This window comes from Gallinula chloropus (genome assembly GCF_964237585.1).
Source record: "Gallinula chloropus genome assembly, chromosome: 5".
Lineage (NCBI taxonomy): Eukaryota > Metazoa > Chordata > Aves > Gruiformes > Rallidae > Gallinula > Gallinula chloropus.
In genome coordinates this window covers 29,153,850-29,171,152 of record NC_140090.1, presented here as the reverse complement: position 1 = coordinate 29,171,152, position 17,303 = coordinate 29,153,850, and the positions used below count along the sequence as shown (strand labels likewise).

Genomic DNA, 17,303 nt, shown 5'->3' with positions numbered 1-17,303 from the left:
AAGCAGCTGTAACCAGCAAATGGGTTTGTTATGGGCAGGGCCAGTGAAATGCAATATTCTTAGAGGAATGAAAAAAATAAATTTGAAAAGAAAAAACAATGGCTGATGATCTCCTATCGGGTCCAACCACATTCTCAGTTTGCTAAGGTCATCTCTGAGCGTGACTTCAGTCAGAGTAAAATGGTGTTTGGTGTGCATTTTTACCTGTGGGTAGTTGCCGCTAATTCTGTTACTATTATGTCAGAAAGGTAAAAAAGAAGTCATGGCTTAGAAATGAAACATGTCAATCATTCCTTGACCTCAACTAGACATTTGAAATGCTCTTCAATATGTTGACAATATGTGCCAGGCACCTTTTTATAGAAAATATTTTTCTGATACCCTACTTGAACCTGCAGTAATAATAGGTCATCCTCAGAGGTCCGAACTGCTCATGTAATAAACATCTAAAAATGGAAAAGTTTAGGAGTAACCCTGACCACGTTTGGAGTGACTCTGAGCACAAGGCATTACTGTACCTAACACAGATTAAAGTTCAGAACTGCCCAGTCCTTTTGGGTTTTTGTCCTCTTTTCCTTCCTGCCTCAATCACACTGTGTGGAAAAGGTCAGTCCCTTCCATCATGTTTGAACCGGTTGCCTTTTCTCTTCTTCAGATGTCCTATTAACTGAGCTATCACTCACTCTCCATCTCCCTCATGGTGAATCAAGATACACAGTGAATCACAGATGTCCCCCAGGTCCTCTCAAACCCTTCTCTACTACCAACAGCCCCTCCCACCCATTTTTGCCCCTCAGCTTCTTTGTTCCCAACTCTCTTTTCCTCTCTCCTGCTGAGGATGTGCTAGCATTCTTTCCATTTCCACGACACCAATGCATGCACCTCCTCCTACTCTTGCTATTGCATGTTACGTTTAGGTGTCTATTTGTTGAGGAATGTCACAAAAATTCCCTGTCATCAGCTGGCTCACCCTGGGATGCCAGCAAAGGGAAAGGCATGGGGGGCTCACAGGGTGATACTGTCAGACAGGGCAATCTGCTTAGTGGGAGCTGAGGGGAGGAAGCAGCAGGGAGAGAGCAAGGGGAAATCAAAGTGTGATCTATCAGAGCAAAGTGGGAAATGAGCCTGCGAAGGAAGGCGAGAGCTGAATGTTAACAACCTGAACACTTGGCTCAGGTCCTCTCCCCACCTTCTGCTGTGGCTGCACCAGATCTGTCCCCGGCCGTCCCTGTGTAACTCTGCCCAGGCTCCAGACTCCAGTCACTGTGGCAGTTTGCAGCTGGCTGGTGCCAAACCAGTAGCTAAAGCCTGGTGAGTAACACGCTCGCTGTGCAGTGTGTCACTGCGCAGCCAGGTGGAAAGGATTTTCATCCTTCTTTTTTTTAGATCCTTGGATAATGCTGCCCTTTTGCAACACGACCCTGACATTTCTGCAGGATCTGCAGTATTCCTCACGTCTTTTCATGACAGTCCCCCAGCCCCATCCTTTCCCAAAGGGATGCACTAGTTCTCATTTTATAAAACAAGTATCTGAGGCATGGTGACCCCAGAGAGGTCACATTCAGGGTGTCTGGGGTGGAAGAGACAACTGAAACCACGTCCCTGGGCATACCAGCCACAAGTTATCTTTCCTCTCTTGTTCAGGCTTAGACAAATGCCCTTTCACCCTTTCCAAACCAGAGGTGGAATTAGATATATTTGACAAATCTCGACAATGGGGGGGTAACTTATACATCCCATTAAAACAAAATGCTGCTTCAGTACTAGTAAAAAGACAGCAGAAATAGATGAGCTAAGAGACCCAAGTTTTGCTTATAGAGAGGAGACAGAAGGTGGTGTTTTCTGTGCTTACCTTCAGCACTGTGATATTCCATGCAAAACTCTCGATGGCTTTGCTTAACTTTCTTCCTTTCAAGCCTTCCTTTGTCCCGAGGTTATGAAGCTCTTCGTGGAATTCCATTCCTAAAAACACAGATTGCTGTATCACCCAGTGCATGACCCATTTGCCCTATAAAATGTTCAGTGAACATTTCCAGTCTTGCAGCTGCTAGTTCCTACACAAGCTCTTCCCCGGTTTCCCTCCCTTCCCTGTTATGACCCCATCCTGGAGGAGCATCTTCCAGAATTAAAGTGCCACATGCTTGAGCTCCCCTTTGTGCGTGACTTTCCTTTCCAGTGCTGGGGTCCTTACAAGAACACCCCTCCAGCCATTCTGCCTGCAGCCTGCCCTGCCAACAACATTGCAACAAAAGGCTTGTCACTGTCCTTCAATGGATGATCTCGTACCTTGGAAGGCAGCCTGACAGACGCAGAAGATACCTGTTCAGCATAGCAAATACAGACCTACACACACAGCTCCTCATTAATCTTAATCACAGTCATCCCAAAAAGCCCTCGTACTTCACGATGATAAATTATGTCAGAAATACATACTGCTAATCACAGGATTGCTATTCCTGCAGCCTGGAGAACTGAGATTTCCAACCACAGCCCTGGGAATTGCTACATTTCATTGCTAGTTTCTTCGGCAAATGTCTGCAAATCTGTTGCTCGATCCAAGAATTCAGAAAATTTGGAAGCAGATTGAAAACTTTAACGAGTCAAACAACTAGTCCACCCGTCCCACAAGATGTGCACAGTGTACGCAAACATTTCTCCAAGCCTGATGTGGACTAAAATACAAAGTGGAGAGAGAGGTGCTTGTTAATTTGCACCTTACAAAGGCCAAATCAGCACTCATTCACTCCAGTGTCTGTAGCCCACCCTGGCTGAACAAACCAAGTGCCATCTCCAGTTGTTTCACAGCTGTCCCACCCCTGAAGTCTCACTCGCAAATTTGAGCATTGAAATTACATCAAAGAAACGCCCACTGAGAGAGAAGACCTGCACAGAGTAGGCACAGAGGGCTGTTTAGAGCATTGCTGAAGGAGTCAGTCCTTGCAGGCTTGCACTCCGTGTAGCTTGCCCAAAGCACTACTGAAAGACTAACAATAGGTTTCTTCTTAGCCTTACACCAGCTCCAGGAGCTCAGTAACACTGTGGCAGTTCAACCCCACACAATGAAAGATTTCTCTGCTCTATTTTCCAAAACTTCACCCACTCGCAGGTTCTGCCTGTCTAGGGTAACAGAGCTGTTGCAGCACTTCCTTCGGAAAACAGTCGAAATAACTGTGCCCCAAGCAAGGGTCCCCTGTGGGCATGCCTCGTGCCAGCTGACTTACAAATCATTTCACTTCAGTAAGTGAAAGAAAACCTTCACATGACTTGCTCCTTTCCTCTCTCTTAAATCCCGAGGCTTCAGAAGAGCACTGCATATCTCTCCAGCCTTCTTCTCACACATAAATGGTATTTTAAGGCTAACAAAGCAAAACCAATGAAAACACAAGTAAATACAGCAACAGAGAGAACAAGCTTGAGGAATTAATCTTTTTGCAGCAAGAAGGAAGGAAGGAGAGTGGAAATGTGTGAAACTGTGGACATGAGCATAGTAGCACAGCCCCGTGTTGTGCTCTCTGAGCCCATCTCCAGCCCTCTGCTCACAAAGGCACCAGTGCCCTGCCAAGTGCCCCTGCTTCTTCTCTCTGTGCGCAGAGCAGAGTGGGCAGACAGCCAGCTGGTGCTGCTGAGGGTCTGCGCAGTTCAGTGCAAAGCATTGCTCTTATATGATACCAGCTAGAGAGGCCCCTGGTGCTGCATTTTCCTGTCACTATCCCATTCCTGGACACTCTGCACCTGATGAAGTCTTTGGGCCAAGGACATTCATGCTGCTTGTGCAGGTATGCAGGAGGAGGCAAGGCATGATGCACAATGAGGCCCATGAAATGCAGCGAGACAGAGCTGCTTGCATCTCCTCCACTGCTACCACAGCGCCAGCTTGGCTCCAGAGCTCAGAGCAAGGACGAGGTTCCACCCTGCTCTTCCATCAGTTAAATGCTGTCATTAAAACAGTTTCCAAATTTCCCCTAATTAAAAAGATGAACTAAAGGATTTACTACAAAACATCAATTTCATTCATTATTTCCATTTAATAGAACAAATGGCTGTAGCCTGCGTCACCTGCCAAATCCAAAAATGCCCATCAGAAACAACAGCACTGATGATTGCTGTGCTCCCAGAGGACTATGCCCAAGGACACAGATTAAACCCAGTAATGTGTACACATTACTGACGTTCAAGGCTTGCTACAGGTTAGGAAAGGCGCAGCCACATAGCTAAATGAACTGCAAGCAGGTCTAATTTCTATGGTGTAAACCCCCCACAGAAATACACCACAGGTATTTATTCAGCATGGTTTCTGATATGTGAAAGCTGATGGATTCAGCTGTAGAGGATTACAATTGCCAAATGTAGGCTCACATCTCTAGCAGGGCTTATTCCTGCATGTCAGTGGAACTAGAGGAGACGTGTCCCAGTTCAGAGCCTAGCCTGCTGTGCTGAGAAGTGATGAAGAGCAGTTTGCGTGAATAAGCTGAAGCGGGCACTCACTTCTGAAGCCACCTCTTCAATGTCTACTGGTGCACACAAGACAGAGCCCCAGTTCAGATAAAGACATCCAGTACAACACACCAGCAATGTACAATCTACCTTAAGCCTATTTGCAGTGGTTTGCACCCATATATCTGACATACATAATTCACAGCCACACAGACTTCACTGTGATACAGTGGAATTATACTGACATGAGTTTCCAAGGTCTAAAACAAATGTAAACAACAAAAGTAAGTCAACAGTAGAGCTTCATCCTGTGGGTTTCGAAATCCCTTGCTACCTGTGTATTTAAGGGAATGACTGTGGTAGAGAATGGAGCTCAGTAAAGGCAGCAGACCTTCTCACTCCCTCTTTTTAACTGAACGCCTTTCTAGTTCATTTGACTAATTTAAATGCTGTCAGACATTTCAGAGCTGTAGAGCAGATGGAACTTTTAAGATAAAAGCTGAGGATTTTTTGGCTGAGGATGAGTCTTCAGGAGGGTGGAGTCTGCCAAGGGAAGACCAGGATGCTCACCTAAACCCCAGGTGAAAGACGTTGTGTTAAGTCACAAACTAAGTAAACAGTGGCACATTGTTTCCCATCTCCCACCCAGAACTACATAATAAAGAAGGATTACCTGCTTTCTGGCACTGAACAATCTTGTCGTGAGTGATGTCTGCTGTCTCAATGAGAACCCTGCTCTCTTGAATCATCTGTCAGAAAATAAACGGAAAAAAGCAGCGTGACTGTGGTTTCCTGCAACACGTAGTCCACAGAAAAGTACAACGGTTCAAACCTAAAGACAGCTCTGCTCTGCTGGCAACACTATAAAGATTAGATCATTCCTTCATATCAGGGCTCCCAGACCTGTATCAAGCTAAGTGACAGTCACTTGGAAAATGTTTTGCTCAAGAACAGCTCTTGAACACCCGAGAGACAACCCTGCGAATAACGAGCAGGAAACAGAAGTGATTTCAGGAGAAAGCAGAGTTAGCAGACAAACACAACTCGTTCTATGTTAAACTGAGCCCTTTCTAATTAGTCATTTTCTTGAAACAAAAGGAGAAATAAGCACAGACCTTGACATTAGTGGTTATCAAAAATGTTACTGAGTCATGAATAGCGCTGATTTCAAGAGGTACTTATGCCTGTGATGAACTTCATGCACTACAGTGGTTCAGACAGCTACAGTATTTCTCAAGTTCATCTTTTTTTGAGAAATTCGGATCCAAATTCTATTCTACCCTCAACATTTCTAGATGACACTGAACTAGGAGGAAGTGTTGATCTGCCTGAAGGTAGGGAGGCTCTTCAGAGGGATCCGAACAGACTGGACTGATGGGCTGAGATCAACGGGATGAAGTTTAACATGGCCAAGTGTAGAGTGCTGCACATGGGACAGAACAACCCCGAGCAGCGCTACAGGCTTGGAGGAGACTGGCTGGAGAGCTGTCAGGCAGAGAAGGACCTGGGGGTGTTGGGTGACTGCAGGCTGAATATGAGCCAGCAGTGTGCCTGGGCAGCCAAGAAGGCCAATGGCATCTTGGCTTGTATCAAAAACAGTGTGGCCAGAGGGTCTAGGGAGGTAATTGTGCCCCTGTACTCAGCATTGGTGAGGTCACACCTCGAGTACTGTGTGCAGTTCTGGGCTCCCCACCATAAAAAGGACATTGAGGTCCTTGAGCAAGTGCAGAGAAGGGCAACCAGGCTGGTGAAGGGGTTGGAGGGCAAATCATATGAGGAATGGTTGAGGGAGCTGGGGCTGTTTAGCCTGGAGAAGAGGAGGCTGAGGGGAGACCTTATCACCACCTACAACTACCTGAAGGGAGGTTGTAGAGAGGTGGGCGATGGTCTCTTCAGCCATGTGACAGTAGAACAAGGGGAAATGGCATGAAGCTGTGCCAGGGCAGGTTTAGATTGGATATTAGGAAAAAAAAATTTCCTGAAAGAGTTGTCAGGGCCTGGAACAGGCTGCCCAGGGAGGTGGTTGAGTCACCTTCCCTGGATGTGTTCAAAAAAAGGGTTGATGAGGTACTTAGGGATATGGCTTAGCATAGGATGGGAATGGTTGGACTTGATGATCTTCAAAGGTCTCTTCACAACCTTGTGATTCTGTGACTCTATGAAATTTAAAAGAAAAACAAACCCAAAAGAGGTAGGCAGTTTCACCAAGCCTACACAAAAATTTCAAGAGATATCTGTACCAATTGACTTCCCAAGAGCAGCCCATAAAGAGCCAACAGATGAGGTGTCCATTGCATGACAAGTTTTCTGAGATTCCCTTCTTGCAAACACCACTCTCCTCTAATAGCAACAAACCTTCCCAAACACTTCGGATGCCCAGGCAAGCAAGAAAATTGTTCCAATCATGTATTCCACAGAATTGTGAAAGGTGGCTCGTACATCTGCTACAGAAGGCAAGAACATGCTGCATAACAAACTGCCTGAGAATGGTCTCAATTTCCCGGGATGCACACCACAAACCCCAGTCAAATCCAAGTAGCTTCAGCACTGCCAATAAAAAACGAAGCAAACTGACTGCTGCCTAATGTTAGACCCCAAAATTAGAGAAGCTGCCATCTGAAAGCTTTGCCAAAAGGCTACAGCTACTGAAAGCCTTCCCACTTTCAGACCCGCTAAATTTGAAAACACAAGCAGTAGGTTTCAGTGATTTCAGCGGAAGCCAGTGTAACAGTACTAAATTAACACTTGCAAATTAACCATGTCTTCTTGTTTTAATTAGACACAAGGGAGGAGAGATGCTTCCACTTAGCACACCCGAACGTCCAAATTCTGGAGAAACCCTGATCCAATTTTTGCTCCTTCATTTCTAATTAAACCTATTAAGACAGGCTTCATTTAATAAAAATACCTACGCCTTTGCTTTGATAGAAACAAGAGCAAGAGCAAAACAGAATCCCTTACCACCATCGCAGGCAGAGAGGAAAAGGCTTGATACAGCTACAGAGTGCAGAATTTTTTAAGGGAACATGCCCAGTGGATATGTTGGAGGCTGAAATCACTTTCAGTAGTATCCTTTGCCTTTCATTCTTACTGCTTCCTTGTTAGTGCATCTTGTTGATTTTTTCCTCTTTGATATCTTCACTTGTCATCTAGGAAGAAATGACAATTTCTGCCTGCCCTCTAGCTCTTCTATACCACAGCACACAGTCATTCAGTGCTGAAGGAGCTGTTCAGCTGCCAACTACAAACACTGAGGTTGGTCTGAGCAGTAAGGAGCAGGAGAACCTGATAAACCTGCGAGTCACTACAGAGGCAGCCAGAGGCCATACATGCACCTCCTGCACACACAGACACAGGGCCCATGAGCCAGTGCCCACACTGCCCAGGCCAGCCACGCATTGCCAGCGTCACCATGGCTGCTGTGCCCCCCCATGCACCCATCCATCACCCTGGGCTTGGCCCCCACGTGTCTGTGCCTCTACTCCCTGCCCAGCAGCAAGGCTTTACCCAGCGAGGTCAATAAGTCTAAGCTGGAACAGGATATCCAAAGCATCCGGCTCTCCTGTGCTCACATCTCTGAAGTAGAATTTGACTTGTGAGAGGGGAGTTTCTCTGTGTGTGTACATAGACACACACATACACACACACACGTGTGTGTGTGTGTGTGTGTGTGTGTGTGTATGGCCACAGGAAATTATCCTGCCACGCACACAAAAAAGCAAGCTCGAGAATGATGTAATTTGGTACTCTAAGTCTGACCATATCTTCCTCCAACTACTGGCCCCACTCCCAGGTGTTTCTGGCAGGCCTGTTTTAGGATTCTCTGACGTGAAGGTATTACATTAATTTTTTAGGAGAAAAGTGGCAATAGGATGTTCATTTCCCTTACCACAGAGTAGGTAGAGCAGCCCTCCACTCCTTTGATGCTGACATCAAAGCCTCACTGCTCTCAGCTCAGCAAGAACAATTAAAACCAGATCATACAGCAAAATTTAACCTCTTCCTGTCTTCCTGCTCAGCAGTAATCTTGACAAAAATAAGCAGCTTTTGTCCCATGAAAAACCCTGAGAGCAGATTCACAGCTCCTCAGCTCAGAGGATGGGGTGCCCTGGACACTACCTGCTACTCCCTCATAGGTTCCTCAAGGAAATAACACACTAGGTCGAAATAATACACCCAGGGCGTATCATAATACGATATGATTCCTGCTGGCCTACGGTGCCTTTGCCACCTGTGATAACACAGCATGCAGGACCCACTACCTCTACGTGACAGGCCAGGCTCAGGTCCCAACAAGAACCGCATGTGCTGTTCCAGCCAGTGCAAGGTCCTGCATCCTAATGCTGCCAGTGCAAGGATGAAGCCTGAGTGTTCACTTTAAAGAAACAGAGACTGATTTGTACAGGTTGGAGTACGACAGCAAGCAACTGTCACCAGGAATAAAATGATGGCTTAGGGTGTGGAGTATATTTTTGTTTGCTTTGGCTTTTTTGTCTAATCTAAACATTAAGAAAAAAAATCCAAGTAATGTTAACATGTTAATTAATCAATATTCAATCTAATATGGGTAAAAGCCTTAGCTAGAAGCTGAGGCCTCACACATCCTTTCAGGCTGGACACGGGGCATTTTTGGCAGTGTTCCTGGCCACAGTGAGGGATGCTGGCCAGTGAGGGATGCAGCATGTTGCCCAGACACTTCTGCTTGGTCCCATCCATCAGTCGCTGGGAGACTTTGCAACCATGGCTTTGGTCACCAACAGCTCCCACTCCCAGTCCTGTGCTATAGCATTGAGATACTTTTTCTTTGCTGGCACTGATTCTGAAATGAGTCCACAGTCTCCCAGTCTGAATGGTGCCCTGCTTTTCCAGCTGGCAACACTTCCAAAACCCTGCTTGGGGAGGTCACCTACTTCTCGCGGTGCCAAGACAAGAACCAGAAGCCCTGAACACAACATGGAGCGCCATGAGTTTTTCTGCTGGGAAGGTAACCTCATAAGTAATGTGATAAACTGCAATTTTCTATCCCAGTTTTGTCAGTAATGTTTCAAAATGTTTCAAAATCTATCAACCTGTCTCCCTTTCTGATGTTTGCAGCATGAATTTCCATGTACCTTTACTCTGCTCAGCCCCAGGCTGAGCTGTGTGAGTCCCAGCCATCTGCCTGGAGCCCTTCAGGCTGCTGCTTAATGCCAGCTCCCAAACGGCAACTCGCTTCAGTGAGTGACTCCTGAAGAGTGAGAGACATCCTGCTCCCTCAGGGAACTCACACTCCACCACTGTGTTAACTCCTGAACGCTAAAGCATCACCCTCCAAGTAACACAGACTAAAAAGCAGCCTTTAGAGGAATGGATGCTGGTACTGGGTTCACTTGGAATCAGGAAGTAAAGTTCTAGCAGCTGCTGAAGCTGGCAGGGTGGCTCAGAACAACTTGCATTTCCCATGTCAGACAGAAGATGGTAACTTGCACTGAGTGATGTGCTTAACATAGCTACAGTGGGAAAACCCCACAAAAATGGGAGTAGAGCCCCACAAACCCTGACTCAGGACCAGAGATTAAAAAAACCTCTCTGGCTGCACCTCTTAGAGCAAGCAGAAAGGAAGGCCAAACGGGGGAAACTACCACACACCTTGACATCATTTTGGACCCTGCTAACGTCCACACAGGGCTCTGTATCCCGTGGGGAGTGTGCAGGGTCCCTTCTGTGCTCACTTGGCAGGGGCTGCGGTGCAGAGCTCTGCAGGAACAAAGGACGGCCTCACGCCCCCATGGGGACCCCTGCCATGTTTCTGTGGGGGCAGGGACACCAATGGGTTTGCAGTCCTGGAGTTTCTAACCCTCCTGGAGAGGCTGCAGTGCCAGAAGGCTCTCACAGGGAGTGTGCAAGGGGTTGTTCAGACTGGCAAAAGATGCACATGGCACAAGTGCCAGAAGTACACGTCATGTTTAATAAACTAAGGGGATGGAGGAATACAGAGCCTCACCCACAGAAGTTAGGTTTCTCCTGCAAAACAGCACACTGAATTTAAATATTCTTGAAAACAGGAGGCCTGAACTCAATTCATCACAATCCACCCCAAGCACCCTGTCATGGTTGTGCAGGTTTCTGACAAAGCCGGGAAGCAACAGCTGGTACAAACCTGGGAACAATCTTGTCCAGTATCTGATACCCTGGAAGCGGAAGAGACCACAGGCTGAAAATACAACCAACCTGTCTAATTCAAGGGTCTAAATATAGCACATAACATCAAATTTTAAATCACACTGCTTCACAGAAAGAATGATGTTTTAATTTTAATTAACACTCTGCAGAAGAGACAAAGATAAATACTTTTTAAGTGAAACTGCAGACATCTTTACACTCCTTGCATTATTTCCTTATTCACGAGAAATTAACAGGCGTATATCTTGTACATGCTGGAGGTAGTTTAATCATAGGAGTAGTACAAACCGAACAATAAATGTTATTTCTTTTTTCTTTAATGGACTCCTGTGATAGAGACCAATTTCTCCCTTTCTACAAGCTGAAAGGGGGAGAGGAAATTAACACAGCAGAGTCTCACCAAAAAGAAAAAAAAAAACCCAAGCCAAAAAAGACAGGAAAAGCTCCTGGTGGCAAATTAAAGCCCTGCTCCTGCTGGGAAGATAAATGATACAGAAGGGACAGTTCAAAGAGTCCTCTCATGTATAATCCAAAGTTTAGAACAGAAACCCACTGAACACCCAACTGAAAAGAAAGCGGCTTTCTCTCAGGTGCCTCCTCACAGCTGCTGCGCACATCTACTATGCATCCCTCTGCCAATGAACCCAAACCAAGCCACAGAAACACCCCATGGCCAAACCCACCCCACCAAACAAAACTAATAAAAACTATGAAAATACAGCCAATTTGGAAAAAAAAAACAAAACCTGCCCAAACCAACAAAGCAGCTGAAGTGCAAACTGAGGTTGTGTAAATCCGAACAGCATTCCCTCTAGAGCACTAAGCATTTCTTCCAGAACTTTGGAACAAGAAGCAGGCAGGCAACCAGCTTCTTGCCAGCAAGCCTTGGAAAAAGGGCATGGGCGCCAGGGCACGGGTGCCAGGGCACAGGAAGGGGCACTGGCCGCCACTCCCCCTTGTCTCTGTCCCAATATGCCCCAAGCCAGGTTTCCATATTGGAGGCTTTTTCTGTGACAGCCCAGTAAGAGGAACAGTTATGGGGTGGCCACATCACCTGGAAACACCTGAAATACCTTATTGGCACAACCTGCCAAAGGAACCAAATAAAAATCACCTTAAATTCAAGTTTCATGGTTTTGCTTACAAATATTTCCCTGGAAATACGGCGTCAGAGCGTTGCAGTGTGTGACCTGGTGCATGAAGACCAGTCCTCTATAAAAAGGAGCAGCAGAGGAACAGGGGAAGGGCCTGGCTTTCAACACACTTGTGTTAACACAGAGTAACTGAAGTACATGATGGGAACTTCATTCTGTAAGCAAAGTTCTGATCTGGCCATTTTCAGGTCCTGTTTCAGAAGGGACCAAGGGACACGGCTACCAGAAACAGAAACAGGAAGAGTGGTGGGTAAATACGAGAGAGTTAGAAGTGGGGAAAGAAACAGGACTATTGCTTTCCCAGTCTGTCAAATTTTGGACAGAAAACTCTTTTAGAACAGATATGAGTTGAAGACAATGTCTGTGTCCTGGATGTGTTTGACATCAGTGCATTATGACACTTCCCTGGCAGTGGATGCTCCTCTCTGAAAAATCCCTTCTCTTGAGCCGTTCAGAGAACTGTGAATAAACATTCCTTTGGGGATGACTCTGTCCCAGCTGAAGCATGAACTTCAGCGGAAAGGCTCACAAAAATCTATTTAGTCATTTTGCATTGCCATAAGCCGGGAAAATAAACTTTCTCTTTGGGAACAGAGAGCTGTCATCAAGACCAGGAAACCCAAAAAGACTGAATCTGAAAGCAGAGTACACAAAGAACACTTCCTTTCTGCACGCACCTCAGCAAACGTCTACTGGGGTGCATGGACTGCGTTAACAAAAGCACTGCCATGAAATGCATCCACTTGTTCCCTAACAGTGTCACAGATAGTAGTTTTCTTCTCCAAAATCCCCGCTCCATCTCCGTGCTGGCCGAGACATCCTTACCTCTAACTGTCCGTCTCTCCGCAGTACCCACAGACATGCTGTCCTTCCTTACCTGTCTCTTCCAAAATAACAAGACCAGTGCCAGCAAGAAGACTCGAACACAGAGAAAACCTTCAATGTCAACATGAGTTTATGTAACAAATGGCTTCTCTGGTCAACTTTTTTTTAACACTTTTTGTTGTTTATGGTTCAAAATCATGTAAGAATACTTAGGGACCTTCTTCTGGTTTTGTAGAAACAAATTCTGCATTCATATGAATCAGGAGAGGGGTAAAATCAAGAACATTTATTATCACTTGCTTATTGCTTTTGATTTACAAATGATTCCATTGCTTGATCTTGGAGGAAAAATGATGCCGAACCAACAGCTGAGAAGGGAAGTGCACGAGTGTCCCTGAGTTCACGCACGCTTGCATCAGCAAGTTCATCTATCATGCAGGCAGAGAAACCACAATCTGTTTATGAACAATTCTCAACCCCCCAAAAAATTCAAAACTTCACAGGATAAGTTTGCAATGAATAATTCAGCCATCTGTCACGTCCAGCTGGGCCCTGTCCCTTCTCCTCACACTGAGTTTCTCCTTTTTTAGGTGTGATCAATGACGACCGGCAACAGTTTGACAGGTTTTAAGGCACGCTGCACGTTCTGCCCACTTGAGTGATTAACTTCCAGTGCCCAGGCATCAACAAGGGGAGGGACAGAGTCCTCCCCTGCAGGAAAGCAGAGGTCTGAAGGACAGCTCTCCAAGTGACACACTACACTATCTAGGAGGTACGCATGGGAATCAGTGACAACAGTACCAGAACCCACTCATCACACTATGCACAGCATTGACCAAAGCTGGAAGTCGAAATGAACTGCTCTAAACTCTATTGCTGGTAGTTGACATTCTTTTAAAAAACTGTTTTCCTTGTGTTGTCAATGGTCCACCTTATTTTCTTGTTCTCAGCAAATCCCAGTCCCTGCTCTCCTCTGGGGAAACTCCCATATGACCCAGCATCATCAAGGAAGCCTCTTCCTCCACGAGACACAGCGAGCTCCACTAAAACACCCCAATGCGACCATAAAAGAAATAAATAGTCCTGAAAAATCATTCCAGTTCCTTAAACAAAGCACATTAAATTTCATTCTAATGAGGCTTCTCTTGAAAGGAAATATCTAATGCGGAACACAATGGTGAAATTAATTGCCCAGGAAAAAACAAACAAGCTTCACAAACTGGTCTTTGTCTACCAGCCCACTGACAGAGGCCGAGCATGAAGGAACAGGCAGTGGATTGTTTTCCAGGTCCCAGGGCGTTTGCACCACCATTTGCCTGGGCTGGCCGCCCTGCCTATGCCCCCCAAAACACACAGGCAGGAGTTACCCTCTCCATGGAGGGGAAAGAAAAAAAAGTACATTCAGTTGGCAATTTACTGTAAAGGGGAAAACACTCCTATGCTTTTGGGATGCTTTTATCAGCAATTATGTTCAAAGCAGACGTTCTGAAGACTGTGCAGTGTGTGGCCTTTTCGGAGGCGGCGAGGAAGGGCTTTGCCCAGCCCTCCTGCTACCTGCGCTGTGGAGCCCAGCGCGTGAGGCTGACCTACAAATCACAGCTCTCCACTGTGAGATTTAGGGCCAAACTTTCATCCATTCTACCGTAAAAGGAATTAAGAAGAACAGCCCACTCATACAAGAGAGGGGCCAACATCAACAACTTTTGGTTTATGTATTAAAATTGCTCTCTGGCCTATTCACTCAAAAAGTGCTTTAAGGCGAAGAGACATTTCTGGGGAATTAAAGACAAGCATCAAGCACTTGTAGATCCATTTACTTGAGGCTGTATTTATCAATAGATTAAAAGGTTGAACTGTAGCGTATCTTGAATAAAAATTAATAAATAAAAAGCTAAATTAAATTCCGTTGCTTCCCACCAACATCTCCTCATGCTTTTGTTTGGAAAAAAAAATAATTAAAATTACTGTCAAAAGGAAATACACCCTGGATTATACTAAGTCACTACAGACACCATGGCAAAGCAGGGTCCTTTCTCAGCATTAAAACTGCACCCCCTCCCCATCCTGAATTTTCAATTACCAAGGCTGATAGAGGCAGTTCATTTCTTTTAAATACAGAAAAGATGAAACAGATTTTTAAATTCTGCTGCTGGCACTGCCTCAAAAGGCAAATAGCCAAAGTGTAAGAAAAACATTTAGTAAAACTGCTTTTGCTTTTTCAGAAGCAAATAGTTTTAGGAAAGTAAGAGGCAGTCACAGCCATCCAAAGTGGGTAAAAATAATTTAAAGTAACATGTTCTCATTAAGCAGAATTACATCTCAAATCCACCCATACACAGGCATGGAAGAATTCCCTTCTCTCGCTCAGCTCTCTGATTTTAAACTCTTTGCACTGTCTTTTGACATTTGAGGTACATCTTCCTCCAGCAGAGACAAATGTGAGAGCAAACATTATTTAAACCAGTCACACAAGTGTTTGCGCCTGCATCCAAAAGGGGCCTTTCACCTATTTAAATTGGGAAGCTGTTTCCAAAGCACAAGGCGGCCTTGAAATGTCCCATGTGTACTCTTCAGTATATAATTACAGAGATAAGAGGTGACACATTCATTTTGGTAAAAATCCATTATGCAGGCCTCCAAAGAGAGAAACATCTCTGATTTATGTGTTTGTGCTTTCAGACAGACATCACACCACGTAGCAAACCAATGCCAAAAAGCCCCAATCCAAAACCAGAGTAATCCGCACTATTTACAAATCCTCACGCTGGTATTGTTACAGTTGGCAAGTTATTATCACAACTTCTTCATCTTCAAGTAATATAAACTACTTTGGAAGGAACCCAAAGATTATTTCAAAGCACTTTTAGTATTTCTCTTTTAATCAACATCAGTGTCTCCCTCTTCCCCCCAAGCTGATTTCCTCCCAAGAAGTGTGTTGTAACAGCAGAAATGGGAGAGGAGACGAGCATCTGGCACGCTGAGCAGCTAGTCAAAGACATGGGGACTCTCTGCAACACCCCAGGGTTTCTGGAAGCAGTTTGATACCCCTGAAGCTGCCCACCTTCTTATTCCTTCCACACATCAACTGCAGAAATAACTGCCGTGCACTGGACACTCATCACACTGATGTAGCCTGGTTGCTGTGGTGTTAATATTAAAGTTGGGGTCTGCAAAACTATGCAGCTTGGGTTTGGGTGCTGCAGACCCTCTGCTAAGGGACAGGAAGCGACAGGGCAGCCTCATAGCCCGGGAGTCACACAGTGGCAGCAACTTGTGTGGCTGGAAGCCACATGCAGCGGCTGCTCAGTCACTCGCAGCAGTGACATATGTCATACAAGGCTGAGCAGCAGCATTCACCTGGAATGACTTTAGCTCATCTCTTCACCTTTTTGTAATTAACCTGGTACCATACTGACCTCTCTTTCCCCATGGGAGAAAAAATAATATAAAAAGGGGCAGTTTAAACCTTCCCTTCTAACTTTGCACTGCCCGTGCCAAGAGCAACGCGGACATGGTTGGGCAGGGACACGGGCACCACTACTTAACAGCACTGCTGAAAGGCATCGGGAAAGGGACTGCTCAGCTCTGCCTGGGAACTCCCACGCTGCAGCTCCCTGCCTAATGGCCTTGCCCTCTGCAGCGGGGAGGCCAGCAAAGCACATAAATCTTGCTGCTTCTCAAGGACAACAACTAGCAGCTGCCAGTACAGGCTGATTTGCTTCTAGTTTTCTAAAGTCCATCCTCAGGTGCCAACCCATGCTAGCCACAACTATGTTTAAAAAAAACCCCAAACACCAAGCAAAACAAAAACCCTCACCAAAACCCAAACAACAAACAGCCCAGGGTGGTGATTTTGGTGATTAAAGGACAATTTTGCAGAGCTTAAGTCATCTTAAGAGCCTCATTCATTGAGCTGGAACATAATGGCTGCTGTGTTCAAGGCTCAGTTGGCTTTGGCAACCTGGGCTAGTGGAGGGCATAGTTGCCTTGTGGCAGGGGGTCTTTGAGGTCCCTGCCAATCTAAACTGTTCTATGATTCTGTGAAAGCCAGCAAGCATTGCCTGCCATGTTCATGAAGGTATGAAAGGCAGGGGTAGCAGTGGCAAGTACCTACCAGGTCATATGCTGCCAAGACCTTTTTCTGCACATCAGGCATGGTCCCCACAGGCTCTAGGTAAGGAAACGCGTCCTTCATGCAGAGAGTAACAGAGGGTGCGTTGTCGCTGCTCACGAGCCGCGAGGACAGGGTCAGGATGCACTGCTTCAGGCTCGCGATGGGCGGCAGCCCGCACAGCTCCTTGACAGACACCATGGCGTTCTGGGGAAAGGAGGAGAATATGTGAGCACGTTGCCGCTTTTGCCACTCATCCCTCCTGCCTGCCAGTACCTTGTCAGCACCTACCTGCTTCTCTCCCCTGATGTGGAGCAGTGGTACCCCACTGCCTGCCAGCCCTGGGCCCCCCATGGACCCTGGGGTGCTAGCACACTCAGCCATTCTCAGCTCCTAGAACCTACTGCCAGCTCCAGCTTTCCCCAGACCCAGGTATCCCAGCTGCCAGCTCTGCAGCTACTTTGCATTGCAAATCCAGTCCCAACAGGGACAAGCTCTGGTCCCCAGCATATTAAACCATTAGTCTAAAATGCTATTTCCCTTCCCAACTGTTCAGAATCCAATTGCTTTTGATGCTGTAATCGCCTGTCCTCCCATCATTATCATCCTCCAGTACG

General features: G+C 46.1%; 1 protein-coding gene across 1 annotated transcript in view; it reads right to left on the bottom strand.

Moving 5' to 3' along the window:
• Positions 1-17,303, bottom strand: part of PLCL1 (phospholipase C like 1 (inactive)) — a gene marked incomplete at both ends in the record, with an annotated part of 195,062 nt that overhangs the window by 20,014 nt on the left and 157,745 nt on the right. The window contains 3 exons of the mRNA XM_084264982.1: positions 1,853-1,962; positions 5,108-5,183; positions 16,690-16,893. Of these exons, the coding sequence (XP_084121108.1) occupies positions 1,853-1,962; positions 5,108-5,183; positions 16,690-16,893 (390 nt within the window). The remainder of the gene's footprint in view (positions 1-1,852; positions 1,963-5,107; positions 5,184-16,689; positions 16,894-17,303) is intronic.